This window comes from Camellia sinensis, chromosome 5, assembly GCF_055761805.1.
Source record: "Camellia sinensis isolate YWXY chromosome 5, ASM5576180v1, whole genome shotgun sequence".
Lineage (NCBI taxonomy): Eukaryota > Viridiplantae > Streptophyta > Magnoliopsida > Ericales > Theaceae > Camellia > Camellia sinensis.
Window position 1 is genome coordinate 188898817 of NC_138965.1, and position 17754 is coordinate 188916570.

The following is a 17754-nucleotide window of genomic DNA, read 5'->3' on the forward strand; positions in this document are numbered from 1 at the left end:
CAAGTTTGATAAAATATGCTTAAAAATAAACTTTTGCCACTTAGTGGGTGTTTGAGAAGTGAGTTTTTATGTAGGTTTTTTTAGTTGTAGAACATTATTAGAGAAATTTTTTTGTGTGTTTGGAAAGATAGTTGGATTTTTTTATGATTGGATATGATGTTTGTGAGAGAAAAAGTGAAATGATTATGAAATTGAATGTGATATTTTGTTTGGATGTATTTTTTTTTGATTTCGCAAAAAAATTGTCTTTTAGTGAAAAAAATTAAAAAAAAAATTCCAAACCCAAGTTCCCATAAGACTTATTATGTTATGAGATTTTGTATAGATAATCAAAACAAAATAATTCTATTTCTACAATTATTATGAAATTATGTATTCTAATCTGCTTAAATACCAGAAAAATAAACGAATTCCGTATTTTAGACTCATTCAAATTGCACCTTATGGACATGTTTGATTGGGTGGATTGGAGCATGGGATTGAGATTATTAATCCGTGGGCCCAATTATCCTATGTTTGTTTTAACATTTTGATTTAGGATTAATAATCCAATGGATAATTAATCCAACAAATTTGTAAGATTATTAGTAATGGGGTAGGGGTAGGATTATTAATCCAATGGATATTAATCCAATTGGATAGTGAATACCACACTAATTTAATAAGATTATTAATACTTCACTATTAGTGTTGTGAATCAAACATGACCTATAGGTAGAAGTATACTTCTGACAAAAACAGTTTATATCAGAAATTTCACTCTATAAAAATGAAATCCACTTCATCCCAACCATCTCACATAAATGGACTTTTTGGTTGTCCAAAGGTTATTATATATATACACATGTGCATGATAGACCAATGAGCTTCTGGCTAAAAGGTTATTGTGAAGTTGATGGAGCCATCATCAATAGGACTTTGCAATATCAAAGCCATAGAGGCCTACCTTCCATTAGTCTTAGTAAAGTCACAATCAAAAGTTAAATTCAAGATACATACGAAAAAAGTTTGATTTTTTTCTATCACCAATATCATTGATAAAATTTACGCGTATTCATAATTTATTATTAAAATAATAAATCTCAATAAAAAACAATTAAAATAATAATAACAAAAATATTTGAGAGTTCTAAATCAAGAGCATTAAAGGAGCATTAGTGGATGGAGTCTACCCATTGATATGATGTTTTACTCTTTTTGTTTTGTTTTTGTTTTGTTTTTTTTTTCATTACCACATAAGTAGAGCTTAATTTAAAACTCTACTTTTAGAGTTTTCTATCACTATCCTAATAATAATAGGGACAATTCTTAAGTGTGCAAATACATACCACATGTACTTACGTAATTTTTCATAAATATACGTAAGTTACTTCATAAAATTGAGTAAATTTTCACAAAGGTACGTAAATTAATTCATAAAAATTTGAGAAATTACAACTTACATATATTTGTGAAAACTTATTCGATTTTATGAGATAACTTATGTATATTTATGAGAACTTATATAAATACATATGATATACACCTTACATACTTAAATACTGTTGAGAAATCATAAAAGTGGGAAGAACAAATTGTTTTACTCTGAACAGTAGTCGATTATTTAAAATGGTCAAGAGAGTTGAGTCAAATAGTACGACTTCGACGTGGCCCAAATGGCAAAAAAAAATCAATGGTCTAATATTGAGGCAGATTCGGACAGCCTAAAAAGTATGTCAAAATCATAAACTCTAAATGCATTGCCAAGTCAAGCCCATCTTATACAGCTCATCTAACTATACCCCTCCAACCCCCCACCTCTCTCCCTCTCTCTCTCTCTCTCTCTCTCACTCATATACATTATTATCTTCTTCATTCTGTGCTTCAAAATCCTTACAAATGAAGCAGAAAAGCTTGTCTACCCACATATCATCCGTCAACCTTGGCATATTCACTTTCTTCCTCTTATCAGAAACAACTTCTTGTGTGGATTCAAAGTATGAAGCTTGTGTGCCCAAAAAATGTGGTGGCCAAAGCATAAGCTACCCTTTTTGGATTCAAGGTGAACAAGAGTCTTATTGTGGGTACCCTGGTTTTGAGCTCACTTGCCAAAATAACCATACCATTCTTCAAATACCGGAAAATAATTATACAGTCCAGGAAATTTTATATGACAGCCAATCTATTCGCATATCGGTTTCAAATTTAAGCAATGAATGTTTACCACCAATCAGAAACTTATCACTTGAAGTGGACAAGTTTAAATTTGCTGCTTCTGATATTCCATATCTCCATATATTATCCAATTGTTCGTTGTCGTTGCCTGGGGGGCTTTTGGATTCTAATAGGATTAGTTGTGGGGTCAAGAATGAAGATGTTTGGGGTTTGGCTTTGGCGATGTTTGGAAACAATAAAAACTTGAACTATGCATTGGGAAAGTGCAAAACCCTGGTGTTGGCACCGGTTGAGTTGAATGGATATGATGGGATTGGGGACTACATGAAAGTGCTGATGAGGGGATTTGTGTTGCAGTGGAAGGCTAGTAATTGCAGCGAGTGTAAGTCAAGTGGCGGCCGTTGTGGGTTCGATGCGAGTAATTACCAATTCCGCTGCTTCTGCAAAGATAGACCTCACCGTGTCAGCTGTAAAACTAGTAAGTCCTCTGTCTCTCTTCTCTCTCTCATATTGCCATAGCTCATATCTTGTTTTCTCAAGAAAATGTGTGTGCTTGATAAAGAGTAAGATTATCAACACTATAAGGACCATTCAATTTATGATTCTTTGAGATAAGAAGATTGAAATGGATAATTATCAGTGGTGTTATCCTTTTGCTTGGCTGCCTGCCAGCTAATTGAACAACACTCAGTTCCCATTTCTACTATGCTTTTTAAATGGAAACTCAGTTTCCATTTTTAGTATACTTTTTAAATAGGAACGAGTGCGTTTTTCTTTCTATTTGAAAAAGTATATATTAAAATTAATTTGATTAGATTCCAAATTCCTAATTCTTTCTTGACACCAATTTGTATATTACATGACCTGGATTGTAAATCAAATTGTGTGACTATATACTATTTAACTAGGGCTTTTGGTCTAGTGGTTTTATAGTATCACTTTGTGGTGTGAAGTTGTGAGTTCAACTCTTGTGAAGAGGAGTTTGATACTTAAGCATTGCCTTTAGTTTCTCAAAAAATTGTGGGTAACTTTTACTTCATTCGGATTGTAGGATGAGAAAAGAAAAGAAATGATTTTGATCTCTCGTCTAGACGAGAAAATAAAAGATTATATTTTCTCAACATCACATATGGATGAGTAAGAAAGCAAATTATGTGAAAGATATATGAGTGAGATTTATTTTATTCAATTGTATTTTAAAGAGCAATTTTGACATTATAAATGTTTTACAACCAATCAATTTGTTCTTCATTACTTTTAGTGAAAAATGAAATAGGCTTAGCCTTTGTTTGGCAATGACTTTTTTAGTTGACTTTTTGGCTTTTTGAACTTTTTTAGCTTGAGACTTTTTTGCTCGTTTGGTGTTCTTGATTGGCTTTTTAGCTTTTTAACTTTTTAGCTTTGGAATAGGGATTTTTTTTTTGTCTTTTTGTAATTTTTGACTTTTTGTGATTTTTTGATTTTTTTTTTATCTTTTTGTGCTTATTTAGCCCAAAAGGAAAACCGAACACCAGACAATTCTCTTTTTCAATATTTCTCACTTAATTTATAAACCAGACATGAAAAGGTTATTTTTTTCATCATTTTTTATTATTTCTCACTAAATCATCCCATTCAAACAGTGTAGGAGAAAGTGTCCAAAGAAACAAAGAGTACCTCATTGGAGAGGGATGCTTACCACTAGGAATTTAACTGTGTTTGAGACTTTTATAGTTTTAAGTTGCTATCAATAATCCATTCTTAATTAGGGTATGCCAACAACTTTGCCATGGTAATTGTTTAATAGGGTTAGTTTCTCTCTAAGAAGCAACCAGAGTCTTTTTCCACTCTCACATTATTGATTCAACTCTCGGACTACATTTTCAAGTTCCAGATAGATTAGGTAATAAATTTGATTCTTATTAAGTCTACTATCCCTTTCACTCTTAGAGGTCTTAACTGGGGAAACAATTGTCTGTATGAGATATCAACTCCCTAGTATGGTACTGTTCACAAATGATATTAAATTGACCTAGATCTACAGAAAATCCAAAAATGCTCTATTAAATTCTTATTTATTCCCTTTCACTTTTTGTGATTGACAAGAAGCTGCTCCAAGGCGGCAAAAAATTCTTTACATGGTTGTTTTTATGTACTGAGGATCCTCTAGAGTGAAATTTTTCTAAAGTTTTCTAAAGTGTTACAGTGTATGGTTGAGATTTATTGACAAGTCACATCAGAAAAATTGATGTGACTTGCCAGTAAATCTCAACCATACACTGTAGCACTTTAGGAAACTTTAGGGAAAAATCACTCTAGAGGATCCTTGCTCGTTTTTCTGAGACCCTCTTAAAATTAGGACTGTTCTGTTAGGGCATTTGAATTGTAGTTGTGCCATTTCAAGAGGATCAAAGACAGTTCCGTTTGAAATGTTAAGACTAAGGGCCACAACCCTAACACAGTCACAACCTTACACTATAACATATAAGGATTTTAGAGATTACATTTTTTATCTCGAAAAATAAAAATTTTGTTACAAAAATATAAAAGAGATGGTTGAAGGTGGTTGTTGACAGCTGGAGGTGGTGGCAAAGGTGATTGTTGATGGTTGGAGGTGATTGTTGGCCACCAGAGGTAGTTTCTGGTCGTCAGTGGGAGATCTTTTGCGATGGCCCAATATGTCAGCCGGTTGTGGGAGGTGATGACTGAAAGTGGTTTGATGGTTGGAGACACCAAATGAGTTTTTGTTTATAGTTTTCAAAATTTTTGTCAAGAAAAAAAGGGGTTACCAAGCAGGCCCTAACTAAATTATAATAAAAATAAATAAGTATAAATATTAAAATTCAAACTTATAAAATAAACATCTTCATGGCAACTTATAGTGCGCATGTTTTACATCATTCTTCCTAACTGAGAAAAAGAATTCGATCGGAGTTTTTTTTGAAATATTAAACTCTTCTATATCATAAATCAAGTACTTAAAATATGATGAGTTTGGACGGGAGCCCTCCTAATCCATCATTTAGAGGAATTGGAAGATGACAATCGTGAAGGAATCATAATCCCTAAACCCGACCAACTCAAATTAAGGAATCACAATCCTTAGTTTAAGTTCCCACACAACCCAAATCCAAACCATTGATTAGGCCAGCTATCAAAAAAATGATAATAATAACCTACAACAATAAACGTGAAAAAAATATTAAATGTAACTGTGACATCAATGTTAGTGGTGTCACTGACCAATTAAAAGCGACAAATGAATTAAGTGGAGAATTTTTATCTTCAGCTAATCTAATAATATTGTCATCTCTACTGCAAATTGAGAATACTCATTAAATAGTGACATTGACACGTGATATCACCTTACGTTCATTATTTACTTTTAAACATGACCCAGCCTTTGACTCTACCCATGCCTAAGTCCAGCAGTCATTTTCTATACAGGTCCAACTAAAACCCTTAAGCCCAGCCCACAAATAAAACCCATTCTAAAAATCATCCATTCCCTTGAACAAGGCCAGCCAAACACAGTCCAAACCAGGTTCTAGTAGTCCACTCACGTAACGCATCCTAGTGACAAATCCCAAACCTAATTAATCCAGCCCAGTTTCACCATACAAAAAAACATGCCATTAACTATGATGACCAATTTACAGCTATATCCAAAATTTGAAATAATTTTTCAACCCAACAAGAAACGCTAGACAAGTTACTGGCACATGCTTTAGGAGATACTTCAAAAATTTCTCAAAATTCTTTTAAGTATCAAGTAGAAATTATTGACCAAGTCGTTCCAACGACTAAAGAAATTGAAATTATTTTGGAAGATGTTGAAGTCCAAAAGGCCATGATTGACATGGAAGAAAATTTCACGAATAAAATGATTCTATCAAAGAAAAAGCCTCATGAATTTGAAAGTGCACTCAAATTATCAAACTATACACTTCTAAAATATCACCCCTACCAATTAACATGCAATGGTAAGTCATTAAAATTTCTTCAAATTTCAGTACCAAAATATAGATCTTAAAACCACAAATTATTAGAGAGGCTGGAACTTAAATATATATCATCATGAGTGAATGTAGTGCTCTCAAACAATAAAATCATGCAAAAGGAGAAAGATAGGGCGCCAACATGTCTTCAGCTCAGCCTATCAATATTGGTTAGGTCGACTTTTCTTAATTACTGTAAATAAAAACAAACAATTATGCAGCGGATAAAATAATCATATCATACCTTTCGATGATAGAACCTCGTGGATAAATCACGTGCTTCCAGAGTCTGATAAATCAATCCCAGCAGTGGGGTGATATTACAATGGTGAATATCACCCACACAAACCACAGTGCAATTGACTTGATCGTTGTTTCTTGGGAGAGAGTCAGTTTATGGGTAGAAAACAGACTCAACGTTGTTTCTCTTGGATTACCCATAACCATATAACAAATATTTTAATATATTATAATATCTATCCATATCAGTTAAGATACAGATAATATCTAATATATATTATATCTATCTATATCAGTTCAAACTGATAACGTCTGTTTCAAGAGTGGTTATCCTAAATAGGTTTGATTTCAAAATCAAAACCTATTTGGATAAGGATTCAAAATCAAATTTAATGGTCATGCCACATGGGCGCCCATTACTAACATCTCCCACTCGCACACGAGTTGGCATGACACTGCCACATCTCTATCTCAATCTCCCAAAAAAATGAACAATCTCATACTAGCCACTGCACCGTGCGACTGCTGAGAACACCTGCATGTGGGAGCTCTATACTAGAAACTCAAAATGAGCCAGCATAGAGACATCAACCCAAAAAGAAAAGAAATAGTGTCTCATATACCCCAGACCCATCTAATTACACCGGTCCAAAAAACATCTCTAATCCCTCAAAAAGAGCATGTTTGACCCTCTCAATTCTTGCAATATATTCACACTCAATTCGCCTCTCATACAGAGCGATGTGAGTTGCCGGCAGTGAATATACAACAGTGGTGTAATATTAGATGATCTTCCCTTTGCACTCATGCCATTTAGTTTAGGATTGACCGCTTTCCCAGTGATGTCCCTTAAGGCCGAATCATGCAAGACCGCAGGCAACATACCAAAGTAGCAGAACATCAACCCCTTACCTTATGACATAGTCAAAAGTCACAAAAGGGTACATAAATGAAAGTCATATCAATAATGACACGTAAGACTCACACGGTGAGGAAGCAGGGATCCATTCTCTCACCTCATTACTCGGTCGCCAAGCACATATAGTATGAATACATGCTACGGTGGAGTAACTCTTCCATAAAGAGTGACGTCATACTCGATACACCGTACAGATATTAGTCTAGTTGCTTTCTAGCGCTTAACCCGAATTCTCTATTTGCTCGCCTTCTAGGCGCCAAATGAGATCTCGCATCTGGCTAATCATAACAGGCACAACATGGAAAGTGGGTACTAACATCCATGTTTGGTCCTTAACACGACCTCATCTTGGTTATAACCAAGGCGACATACATAGTGGATGATTTAAGCCTCTCTTGGCTCCGAATAAAAATAAACCACCAGTCTCATCCTTGCTCGCTCCCAAGCGTCAAGGGCGATTGCTCGTGTGAGTGAGCCAATCTTGCCTGCTGACATCATCATTTGCTAATCATTATGACACAAACCGTAATAGTGTCAACATCCCATCATCTCAAAATAAGTGATCGATCTTAAAAAAAAATGACCACAGCTTGCGCAATTATAGATTCCAAACATAAGCCTTATCAGCACCTCTTGCGATAAGTATATACAACGGAATCCACCATGTGCGCCTCACATGAAATGATTTAAGATCACTACCTCTTGCGCAATAACCTCTCTAAAGATATTTTTGGTGACCAATTTGCGTTCATTCTTAATGCGCCCAACTAGCGCAGATGCGCCCAACTAGCGCATTGAATTTTACAAGGAGCAAATTAATATGCTTCTAATAAAGCATTTTATCCACAGTCTAATGAGCAAGGTCAATGTCTGAACAACTCAGTTAACCATTTATCAAAGATAACACTTATCATGCCGAATACGCCCACATAGCGTACTTTAGGCTCCCACAACAAAGAAAAGATCAAGGAATATAGGTCATCTGTTTCTCCCAAAGATAATCTGAGGATTCACTCAATAGCTAAGGCTCTGGCTTTTACCGATAGGTAAGTCAATGGATTTGCAATTTTGCATCTAGAATCATTCTAAGATATTCTCTATGTAAGTCATCGAAGACAGACCGAGAATTTTCTTAAAACAATCCCTAAGGATCGTACATCCGAGCATATGAATTACATCACCCATGTCCATCATATCTAAAATGGAGGACTGCCCACCCTAGGTGGCGACAACCTTATAAATTCCTGGCTCATAATGACTAAGTAAGGAAAAACTTCTTTTGGACCATTGATCATGCCTCAGTGGTCTTCATCGATCATCGTTGCCCTATCATGGCTTGACGAAATCTAAGAACCACTGTTTGGATAACTGCTTTAGGCTGTAAAAGATTTATTGGAACTAGCAACCTTTTTACGCTCCTAACTTTTTACCATAAAAGCAGAAGGTAAATCCCTACGGATCTACTTATCCAATTCTCTAATGAGAAATCGGGTCACAATGTCCACAAATCAATGTTCCGAACTTATGTCAATTATAGCCTAAGTCAAAATAACCTCACTCCCCAGGAGGAAGTCTTCTCATGGTCTACACTTTCCTCAATGGTGCGACCATTCGGTATCTAGCGAGCCTTATGCCTCAAAAATGACTATCCAAATTACGCATAACTTTATAACAGTTTTGCGTCATAATGGAAAGTCAACCAAATTATAAAAATTGGTTAATCCTCAAAGACTTTGTCTTAAACTGCGCAACATTGATCCACTTTCAAAAAATAGGGGACTAGAGCCTTAGGCATTATCCTAGGCTCTTTATCATCTTGCGGAGCAATCATGAATGTTTCCCTCTCAATCACCCAGTGATGACGTGGAAAATTTTCACATTTGCTACCACGCAACTAAGAATGTAGAGTATTCTGCTCTAATGGAGTAATCCATTAGTAGACACATCGCTCCCACTGTCCCTAGGATATTGGAAATTTCTTTCCATTCTCAACTAGGCTACATAGAGCGCTATGCTTGGAATTCTCCATCTTATAGAGTTCCGAAAACTCTATTCACGTCACCTTTACTAATAAAACTTTATGTGACTTAGTTACACTACCACAAAGCTGCTTACCTATATGCACATGACCCGGAGGGTTTGCATGACCGCATACAATAATGCGCCACACGACCCTTTGTGTTTACAAGACAGCATACAATAATGCGCTATAGAACCCTAGGTCTTAACTTCGCAATCTTATGAGAAGTAGAATAAAGATAAGCTGCTTAATGGTTACAGATCGCCCATAGATGGCTCTCTGCTAACCCATTACTCAAAATGGAGTGTAAAAACTGATATGGAGGGCACTTAGTTAGGGATATAGGCAACAAACTAGTGCAATTCCCAATTGGGAAACATTTTGCGCCATTATCTACCTAACATTAACAATATTTAATTCCTTATCTCTACTACACCAGTGTGTTGTTGAGTACTAGGAATAATCAATGTTCTAAGCATCCATCTCTCTTCACAGAGTTTTTCTGAAAAAATAACTCAAATAGATACTCGCCACCTTGGTCAAAACTAAAAGCACAAAAAACTCTTATCTAATTGATCTCGACCTCATATGTGCAATGTCAAAAATCATCTCAAAACTTTTGACTTATGGGAGATCAAATAGTCTTGACTCAGATGCGTATCGTAATCTATAAATGTGTCAAGATTGAGGCTTAGCTATTGTACCCTCACACATATCTAGTCACAAAATATCATAGTGGACTAAATGCGCCAAAACAAATGACCTTCTGCGGCTTTCCTACTTACTTGTGCGCACCCATTGCGAACAAAGTTACACATTCACATGAGAGCAGGATGTCATAAGCGAGTGGGCCCGAGAAGGCCTACTCAAACCATCGTGTCATCATCTCATTAATGTGATTAAGTATAATAAGCCACTGGTTCATGACCAATGTCATAAACTAATTCCAATCATCTTAATGTGTGAGTTCTCGAAGACAAGTTTTAAAGGTTTAGGCCCAACTAGGTAATGACTCACGACTAAGTCATATTCACTAGATCATAAAAAGGATATCATGGAGATATCAACTGCGCCTAAGTCGCAAATTTAACTAGTAAGTGCTAATCCCCTGCACCTTCAAGTCAATTTTATTCTCCATACACTTTAATACATCTAGTTGAAAGATGACGATACTCCTATTGCCATCTCTATTTCTCGCTTCATAGTTACTTGCAATTAATTCTACTATCCACAAGAAGGAGAGAATAAGCTATCAACTATGATAGCTCCTGAAGTAACTTAAGCGCGAATTAGGCTAAAGAGTCTAATTCAACACAATGCTCTTACAAGCGATGCGTTAAATTCTTAGAGTCATAACAACCTTGTCAGCCTTAACCTTTTCATTACTATGCTGCAACGTTTGCGCTTAGTGGTAAATGTTATTCAAAACGTTAGCCTAGTAAAGGAATCACACAAAGAAGCACCTCATCCATGTTTCACACTCAAGTGTGGAAACAGTAAGTGTCCACACTTAGACAAGTTGGCAATGCTAATAGATTTTGCAGCCACTAAGCGCTAATCTTTTCACTCAGTGTTAATAGATTTTGCAGCTTCTAAGCGCTAATCTTTTAACTTCACGTGATATTTCAACGCACACTATTATAGTGCATGAAATTTCGCTCAATCCACTCCCAATAATTGGGTAGAGAGCAAAACACTGCTCGTACTGGCTACTCGTCTTACACTTAATGACTAATTTATTTAAGCTCACATTTCTCGGATGACGTGACTCTTGAATGTTACTTCATCCAATGATGTAACATTATTTACAAGTCAAATTACAAAGTCAATCCGCGCAGCTCATTAGTCAAGATCATATACAGATCTATTGAGGGCTTACTAATTTCATAACTCCAAAACTCGCCAACCAAAACTATGTAGCGTGCCGCTAACTATAGCGCACACATTAGTTTTTATTGTGCCAAACAAGGCAACAAAAACACGGCGACTTTGAGTCATGTTTCCTTACTTTGGCTCAATTAAGGTTTGACCTAAAGTCTCCAAGACTTTCGCTCATCTAAAGAATGGGATTAGTTTGTTCACATTTGAACATCTCTACTAAGTTTAGGTCAACCAAATTAACTTCCATAAGCTAAATCAATTTAGAGAGAAATTCGCATTGGGATTAATTTGATTAGCATAATATAATTTTGCCGCAAAAATCTAAATTAAATAGTGACAATATTACACAAGTCGCAAGATCGAAAATCCGCTATGCTCGTAATCATCTCTTGCGCCACAAGTGACAATTATCCAAAATTTAGTTTAATTTATGCGCAAAAATATTGGTTTTCGGGAGTTAATCTACAAAGATTTCTCTCAACCGAATAACCTCCCACTGACTATGGCATATACAAAGCATGATAAATTCCATACAATAGCATTTTAATGTAAATCTACAAATAACTCATGCTATATTTATTTAATAATGGAATTCTAATAAATAAATAAATAATCATGCTCTTCTAATTACAACATATTACAAACCCAAAAAAAAAAAATATGCTGTATCCAATATTTAAATTATGCCATAACAGAAAGTACATCATCCTGAAATTTTCTGGTATTTTCTGGAATTTTAAATAACTAATTAAACACACATAAAATTAGAAATAAAAAAACCAGAAACTAGCAAACAGAAACAATATTCAGATTATGCCATAATTAAAATGTACATTGTTCTGAAATATTCTGAATTTTTTCTGAAATATTCTGGAATTTTAAATGACTAATAAATACACATAAAATTAGAAATAAAAAATCCAGAAACTGATAAAATGAGACAATATTACCAGTAGATATTAAACATTTCAGAAGTCCACAATAAAAATTTCAACCCCATAAAATTATTTATGCAATACCAGCATCATTTTAAAGCATAAAAAATGAATTATTAACACAGAATAAATATTTTTTATTTTCGTAAAATTTTCAAAATTTTACAGAATGTAGAAAAATTAATTCTGAGTCTAAGGGTACCAACCATGCTTAAAACAAAGCTATAACGAATAAATTATGGCCAATTAACGCAATTCAGAATTAAAAAACAAACAAACAGAGCCTTAGAGCCAAGCCAGGGGGAAAAACGGCTCGGCTCGCGGCTCAGCGCAACTCGGCGCGAGTCGGCGCGGCGCGGCGCATGGCGCGCGTGTGTCGCACACGTGGCGCGGCTGGAAGCGGCGCGGCTAACGCGCGCGTGTGGAAGGAAGCTGACAGATCGCGCGTGTGGTGCGTGGGGGCGCGTGCCTAACGCGCTCAGCGCGTGGAGGCGCGTGGGGCTGCTGCTCGGCGTCATACAGCGCGTGAATCACACGCGCCGCCTTCCCGGGTGTTTTCCGGTCCGATTTTTGTACTGACGGACTCCATTTTTCACAATAAAAACATTTATGGCATAAAAAATAACATTTAAGCAACATAAAATTGAGGTATATCACTCTCTCAATCTAAATGGAGTTAAAATGCAAAAAAGAAAACCGTGCACTTCATCTTCCTCCTCCATTAATATTCATGCATATACATGTATATATACGCATGTAAAAATAGAAACACGAAAATATCCATCAATGGCTCTGATACCAATGTAAATAAAAACAAACAATTATGCAGCGGATAAAATAATCATATCATACCTTTCGATGATAGAACCTCGTGGATAAATCACGTGCTTCCAGAGTCTGATAAATCAATCCCAGCAGTGGGGTGATATTACAATGGTGAATATCACCCACACAAACCACAGTGCAATTGACTTGATCGTTATTTCTTGGGAGAGAGTCAGTTTATGGGTAGAAAACAGACTCAACGTTGTTTCTCTTGGATTACCCATAACCATATAACAAATATTTTAATATATTATAATATCTATCCATATCAGTTAAGATACAGATAATATCTAATATATATTATATCTATCTATATCAGTTCAAACTGATAACGTCTGTTTCAAGAGTGGTTATCCTAAATAGGTTTGATTTCAAAATCAAAACCTATTTGGATAAGGATTCAAAATCAAATTTAATGGTCATGCCACATGGGCGCCCATTACTAACAATTACTATTCCTATTGGTCTGAAAGTAACCAAGACTACTTAATTAGAGTCTGGATCTTTTAAGCTCAAATTATAAAGTAAATATTTTATTGGGTTATGTGTGTAATTATATGTTAAGATAGTTCTATTTGGATTTCGTATTGGAATAATTTTCTGTGTAAAATAAATAACTTGAAACAAATCAAATAAACAAAATAAATTACTTATAGAATTTATTTACCGAAACAACTTAAGAATAAAAATGATCAAGTTGAGTGTGTGACACTCTGTCCTTAAGATAGATTTGCCTCGCTCAAGTGCTTACGGAATAATGACGTCTATCTCCCAAAAAACAATGATCTTTCACAAATTATATTAACACTAAAAACAATCTGTTTCGGTAAACCAGAACCTGTGTTCTATACTTTTAGAAATTTGTCTAAAATTAATATGAAGAATATATATATGTAAGAGAGCAAAATTGAAGGCAATAAGAGAATTTCCAGATTGATCAAACTGCTGGAAGAGGGTCTGAATTTATAGGCAAAGTGGTGCCTTTTCAGAAGACCTGAATAGGTATAATTTGAATTGAACCGGTGTAGAAATGCAAATCTGTTTGAAAACAGTTTGATTTGCTGGAAAATGGAAGAGATTTTTGGACCCGAAGAGGCACTGTTTGGACAGAAAAATTGAATTCAAGTTTGGCGCAAAATTTGAATTAATTTTGTTTAGAAATTTAAATAATTTTCCCGCAATAATTCGAAAAAATTAATGTTAGGATCCGATCCACAACCGCGCATGGCACGACCGAACGGTAGTGGCATGTGTGGTGGTTTGAGCCCAAGCCCACTCTGTCCATAACTCTTCCTTTCTACAAACTTGGGGTGTCCCTTGAGGTCCAATCCAAGTATGTCCACCTAGAGTTTATATACTCACAAATGCTCTCTTAAAGTTTCAATGTGGGACAGCTAATCTAAGGAAATCCACATTTAACTCTTCAACTTCTCATTTCATGAACCCAAAGTCGACGTCAGCTTTCCATTCACTCCTAAATGGTTCTAACGAACGTTTGCACTGTGTGACTTGCCATGCAGTAAGGAACACGTCACCTCTTCAGACCCACTCCAAAAGACGTGTAGGCTCCACTCAAATTTGGGCTCAAAATTAACCTAAAATAAACCTATAAAAATCATAATTTTCAACATTTCGTTCACACACTTTGTGTATAAGACACGAATTGTGATTGGTTTAAAATAATGGGCCTACAACTTTGATAGGTCAATGCACCTTTTAGATATGGGTCTCACTATTTTGGACTAATCACAGGTTCTTTTAATAATTCTTATCACACGCAATTAAAGTGACTTTCAATTTTATGAGTATTTTATTTAGGGCTGGTTTGGGATGTCCTAAATAAGTGTATTTTTTGACTTTTTATAAAAAGATCTGTAGAAAAATAGAGAGGAGATGTTGATTGATGTGACTCAAAAAAGATAAAAAGATAAAAAAATGGACTAAAATAGGTTATGCCAAACAAAGCTTTAGTATCAACATAAGCAACATATTGGTAGCGCTTGGTTTGTGCTTGGAATTATGATTTAAGTATGGAGTTGTATTTTAAATTTATGAGTTTTGGAATTATGATTTGAAAAGAGAAAATTTGTTTGGTTATGTGTTTTGAAAAGAATTTTGAATTGAGTGTTAAATTTTTGAAATGAGTGTTGAGTTTGTGAAAAGTTATATGATTATGAGTTTTGAAAAGAATTTTTAAAACTTAATTAAAAAATTTATAACTCATAACCAAACATATAACTCAAAACTCTATTAAAAATCCTATTCAAAACTCATAACTAAACTTTTTTTAAAATTCAATTCAAAAAAATAATTATTGAAAAAAATAATTTTTTTATTTAAAAAATTAAAAAATTCCGAAATTATTTTTTTATTTAAAATATTAAAAAAATGTTATTATTTGTTAACAAAAATATTCAGCTAGCGCTTTAAAATTACTTTTGATTGTATATTTGGTTAGAATTTTTTTTTATAATTGTTTTGCTTAAAAATGTTCTTTTATTTTTTCAAAATTACTGTAACAAATTAATTTTTATTTAATTTTTTTTTGTTAATTTTAATTAAATGTCCAAATAATTTGTCATTTTGGTCTCAAACAAATATTTTCTATATTTAAAAAATATCATATATATATATATATATTTAGATAACAGGTGCCAATTGCTATTAAAAAAAAAAAAAAATTGTTTTGGTCAACCGGCTGGATGTCCGGGTAGACCAAAAAATTCAAAAATTGTCTAGGAGGATGTCTGGGTAGACAACCGGGTAGTCCAAAAATGGAAAAACTCTCTGCTTTATCAAACATGTTTTCAAAATGTATTTTGAAATTGATTTGAAATCATAATTTGAAAACTGTAATCAAAGAGAGGGTTGATTATTAGTGTAGAATCATAATTTGAGAATCAAACCAAACACAGCCATTGTTGTTCTATCCAATAAACATACATATTCTATCAGAACCAATATAAAATTTATTTTATATTTAACTTCATAGATGGTGTGGATTCCTAAATTTATACCAAGTTTATTTATAGTCAATTGACGAAGAACCATCTCAAATTAACAATGTTTTGTTCAATTTTTTTAGTTGTGTATTGTTTATTTGCTTTGGGAAGGACAATTGACATATATCTAAGTTTTATTTTGTATCCACGGTGCTACCTAAGTTTTACAACATTAATTTTAACAATATCTAAGTTTTACAACCCAGCTCTATTAAATTAAATAACATAGAAAGTAAACAAATGGATCATTCTTACAACTTTTAATGTTGATTTCATTGCACACGTTTGTTGAAATACATCAGTCATCTTGTCAATTGAGTAAGCTTTATTCCCATTTTCGTTTTCTTTGTTTTATGTTGGAAAAATAAAAATAAAAATCTTATACTTCAAATATTTCACCTCATTTTAGATGGGGCAATAGAATGCTTGTAATTGTACTGGATGTGTTGTTAGATTCAAGGCTTTAGATATTTTTTTCTTTTAATCGGAACCGTATTGTAGACAGTGTCTTTTGAGCCCACTCCAAAAATGTAAACTCGAAAATCAAGTCACACTCTAAAATTAAGATAATTGATGCCTCTTTATTAATAATTTTAAAATGACCATATATTCATCATACTTTCTTCTAATTTACAACAAAAGTCTAATTTCATATTCTTCAACAGTTTCTTGTTTTTTAATTTTTTATTTATTTTTACTGTTTATCTGCTCAGATAAACAAACCAATTGCATATAGTTTAATTTCATAATTTTAGAACCGCACTAAGTCAATGAGCTTTGATATTTACTTATATATATTTTACAAATCTCTTGAAAACCCAATCAAAGTTGAGACAAACATAAACTACTAGCTTTAGAAACCAAGATAGATTAATTTGAAAGACTGCAAAGCCAAGTCAAATTTATCGTAAATTAAACAAAACATTTATATTATATTTGGTTGGAGGATTTGGGAAGAGATTTGAAAAGAGAAAGAGAAAATGTGTATAAAACTAAGTGAAATATATGTATGTTTTATTCACATTTCACCTACATTTTTCATTTCTCTTTCCAAATCCTTTCTCAAATCCCTTAACTAAACATAGTATTAAAATAATATTCAAATGATTGAAAGTGGCCTGCAATTGTGTCAATATTGTTGGCTCCATCCACTACCCACATGGTAATGAGCCCACCATTCACATAGTGTAGGTAGTACCATGTTGTAAAAGAAGGTGGTGGAGGGTTACACCAACTCACTAAAGGAAGATAGTGAGGGTGGCACTACCTTGGCCAATTATGGCTAGCACTTCACCTACTCCTCCTCTCTTGGTTATAAATTGAGATGAGTGAGGAGAGGTTTGTATCATCAGAAATTGGAGAGTGAGAGCTGTGAGTTGAGTGAGTTTCATCTCCTCCTCTGTAATTGTATTTTTGCTCCATTTTAGTGATAATTCTCATTTCTGTCCGTGGATGTAGGCATTGGGCCGAACCACGTAAATATTGTGTTCTCTGTGTGTGTGAGATAATTCTCTGGGTGTCTTTGATCCTAACAAGTGGTATCAGAGCCGGTGTTGTACGTTTTGCGGAAAAACAGAGTGTTGTTCCGAAACTGCCCAGAAATCGTATTGCTCGAAATCAGATTTTGAGCATACCAAGAGCAAGGACTCGACGAGAGGAGTCCAGAAATATAAAGCAGACACCCAACGGAGGCCAGATGCGCCCTCACGCGCCTTTGGAAGTTGGCGCGTGAATCCCAGTCGCGTCACGCGCCTACACGCGCCGTGCAGGCTCCCTGCGCGTGGTCCTAGTCTCAGACACG

At 34.4% G+C, this 17754-nt stretch overlaps 1 protein-coding gene across 1 annotated transcript in view; it reads left to right on the top strand.

Moving 5' to 3' along the window:
• Positions 1-1717: 1717 nt before the first annotated feature.
• Positions 1718-17754, top strand: part of LOC114279619 (LEAF RUST 10 DISEASE-RESISTANCE LOCUS RECEPTOR-LIKE PROTEIN KINASE-like 1.1) — a 31235-nt gene continuing 15198 nt past the window's right edge. The window contains exon 1 of the mRNA XM_082870873.1: positions 1718-2632. Within this exon, the coding sequence (XP_082726999.1) occupies positions 1735-2632 (898 nt within the window). The 5' untranslated portion in view covers positions 1718-1734. The remainder of the gene's footprint in view (positions 2633-17754) is intronic.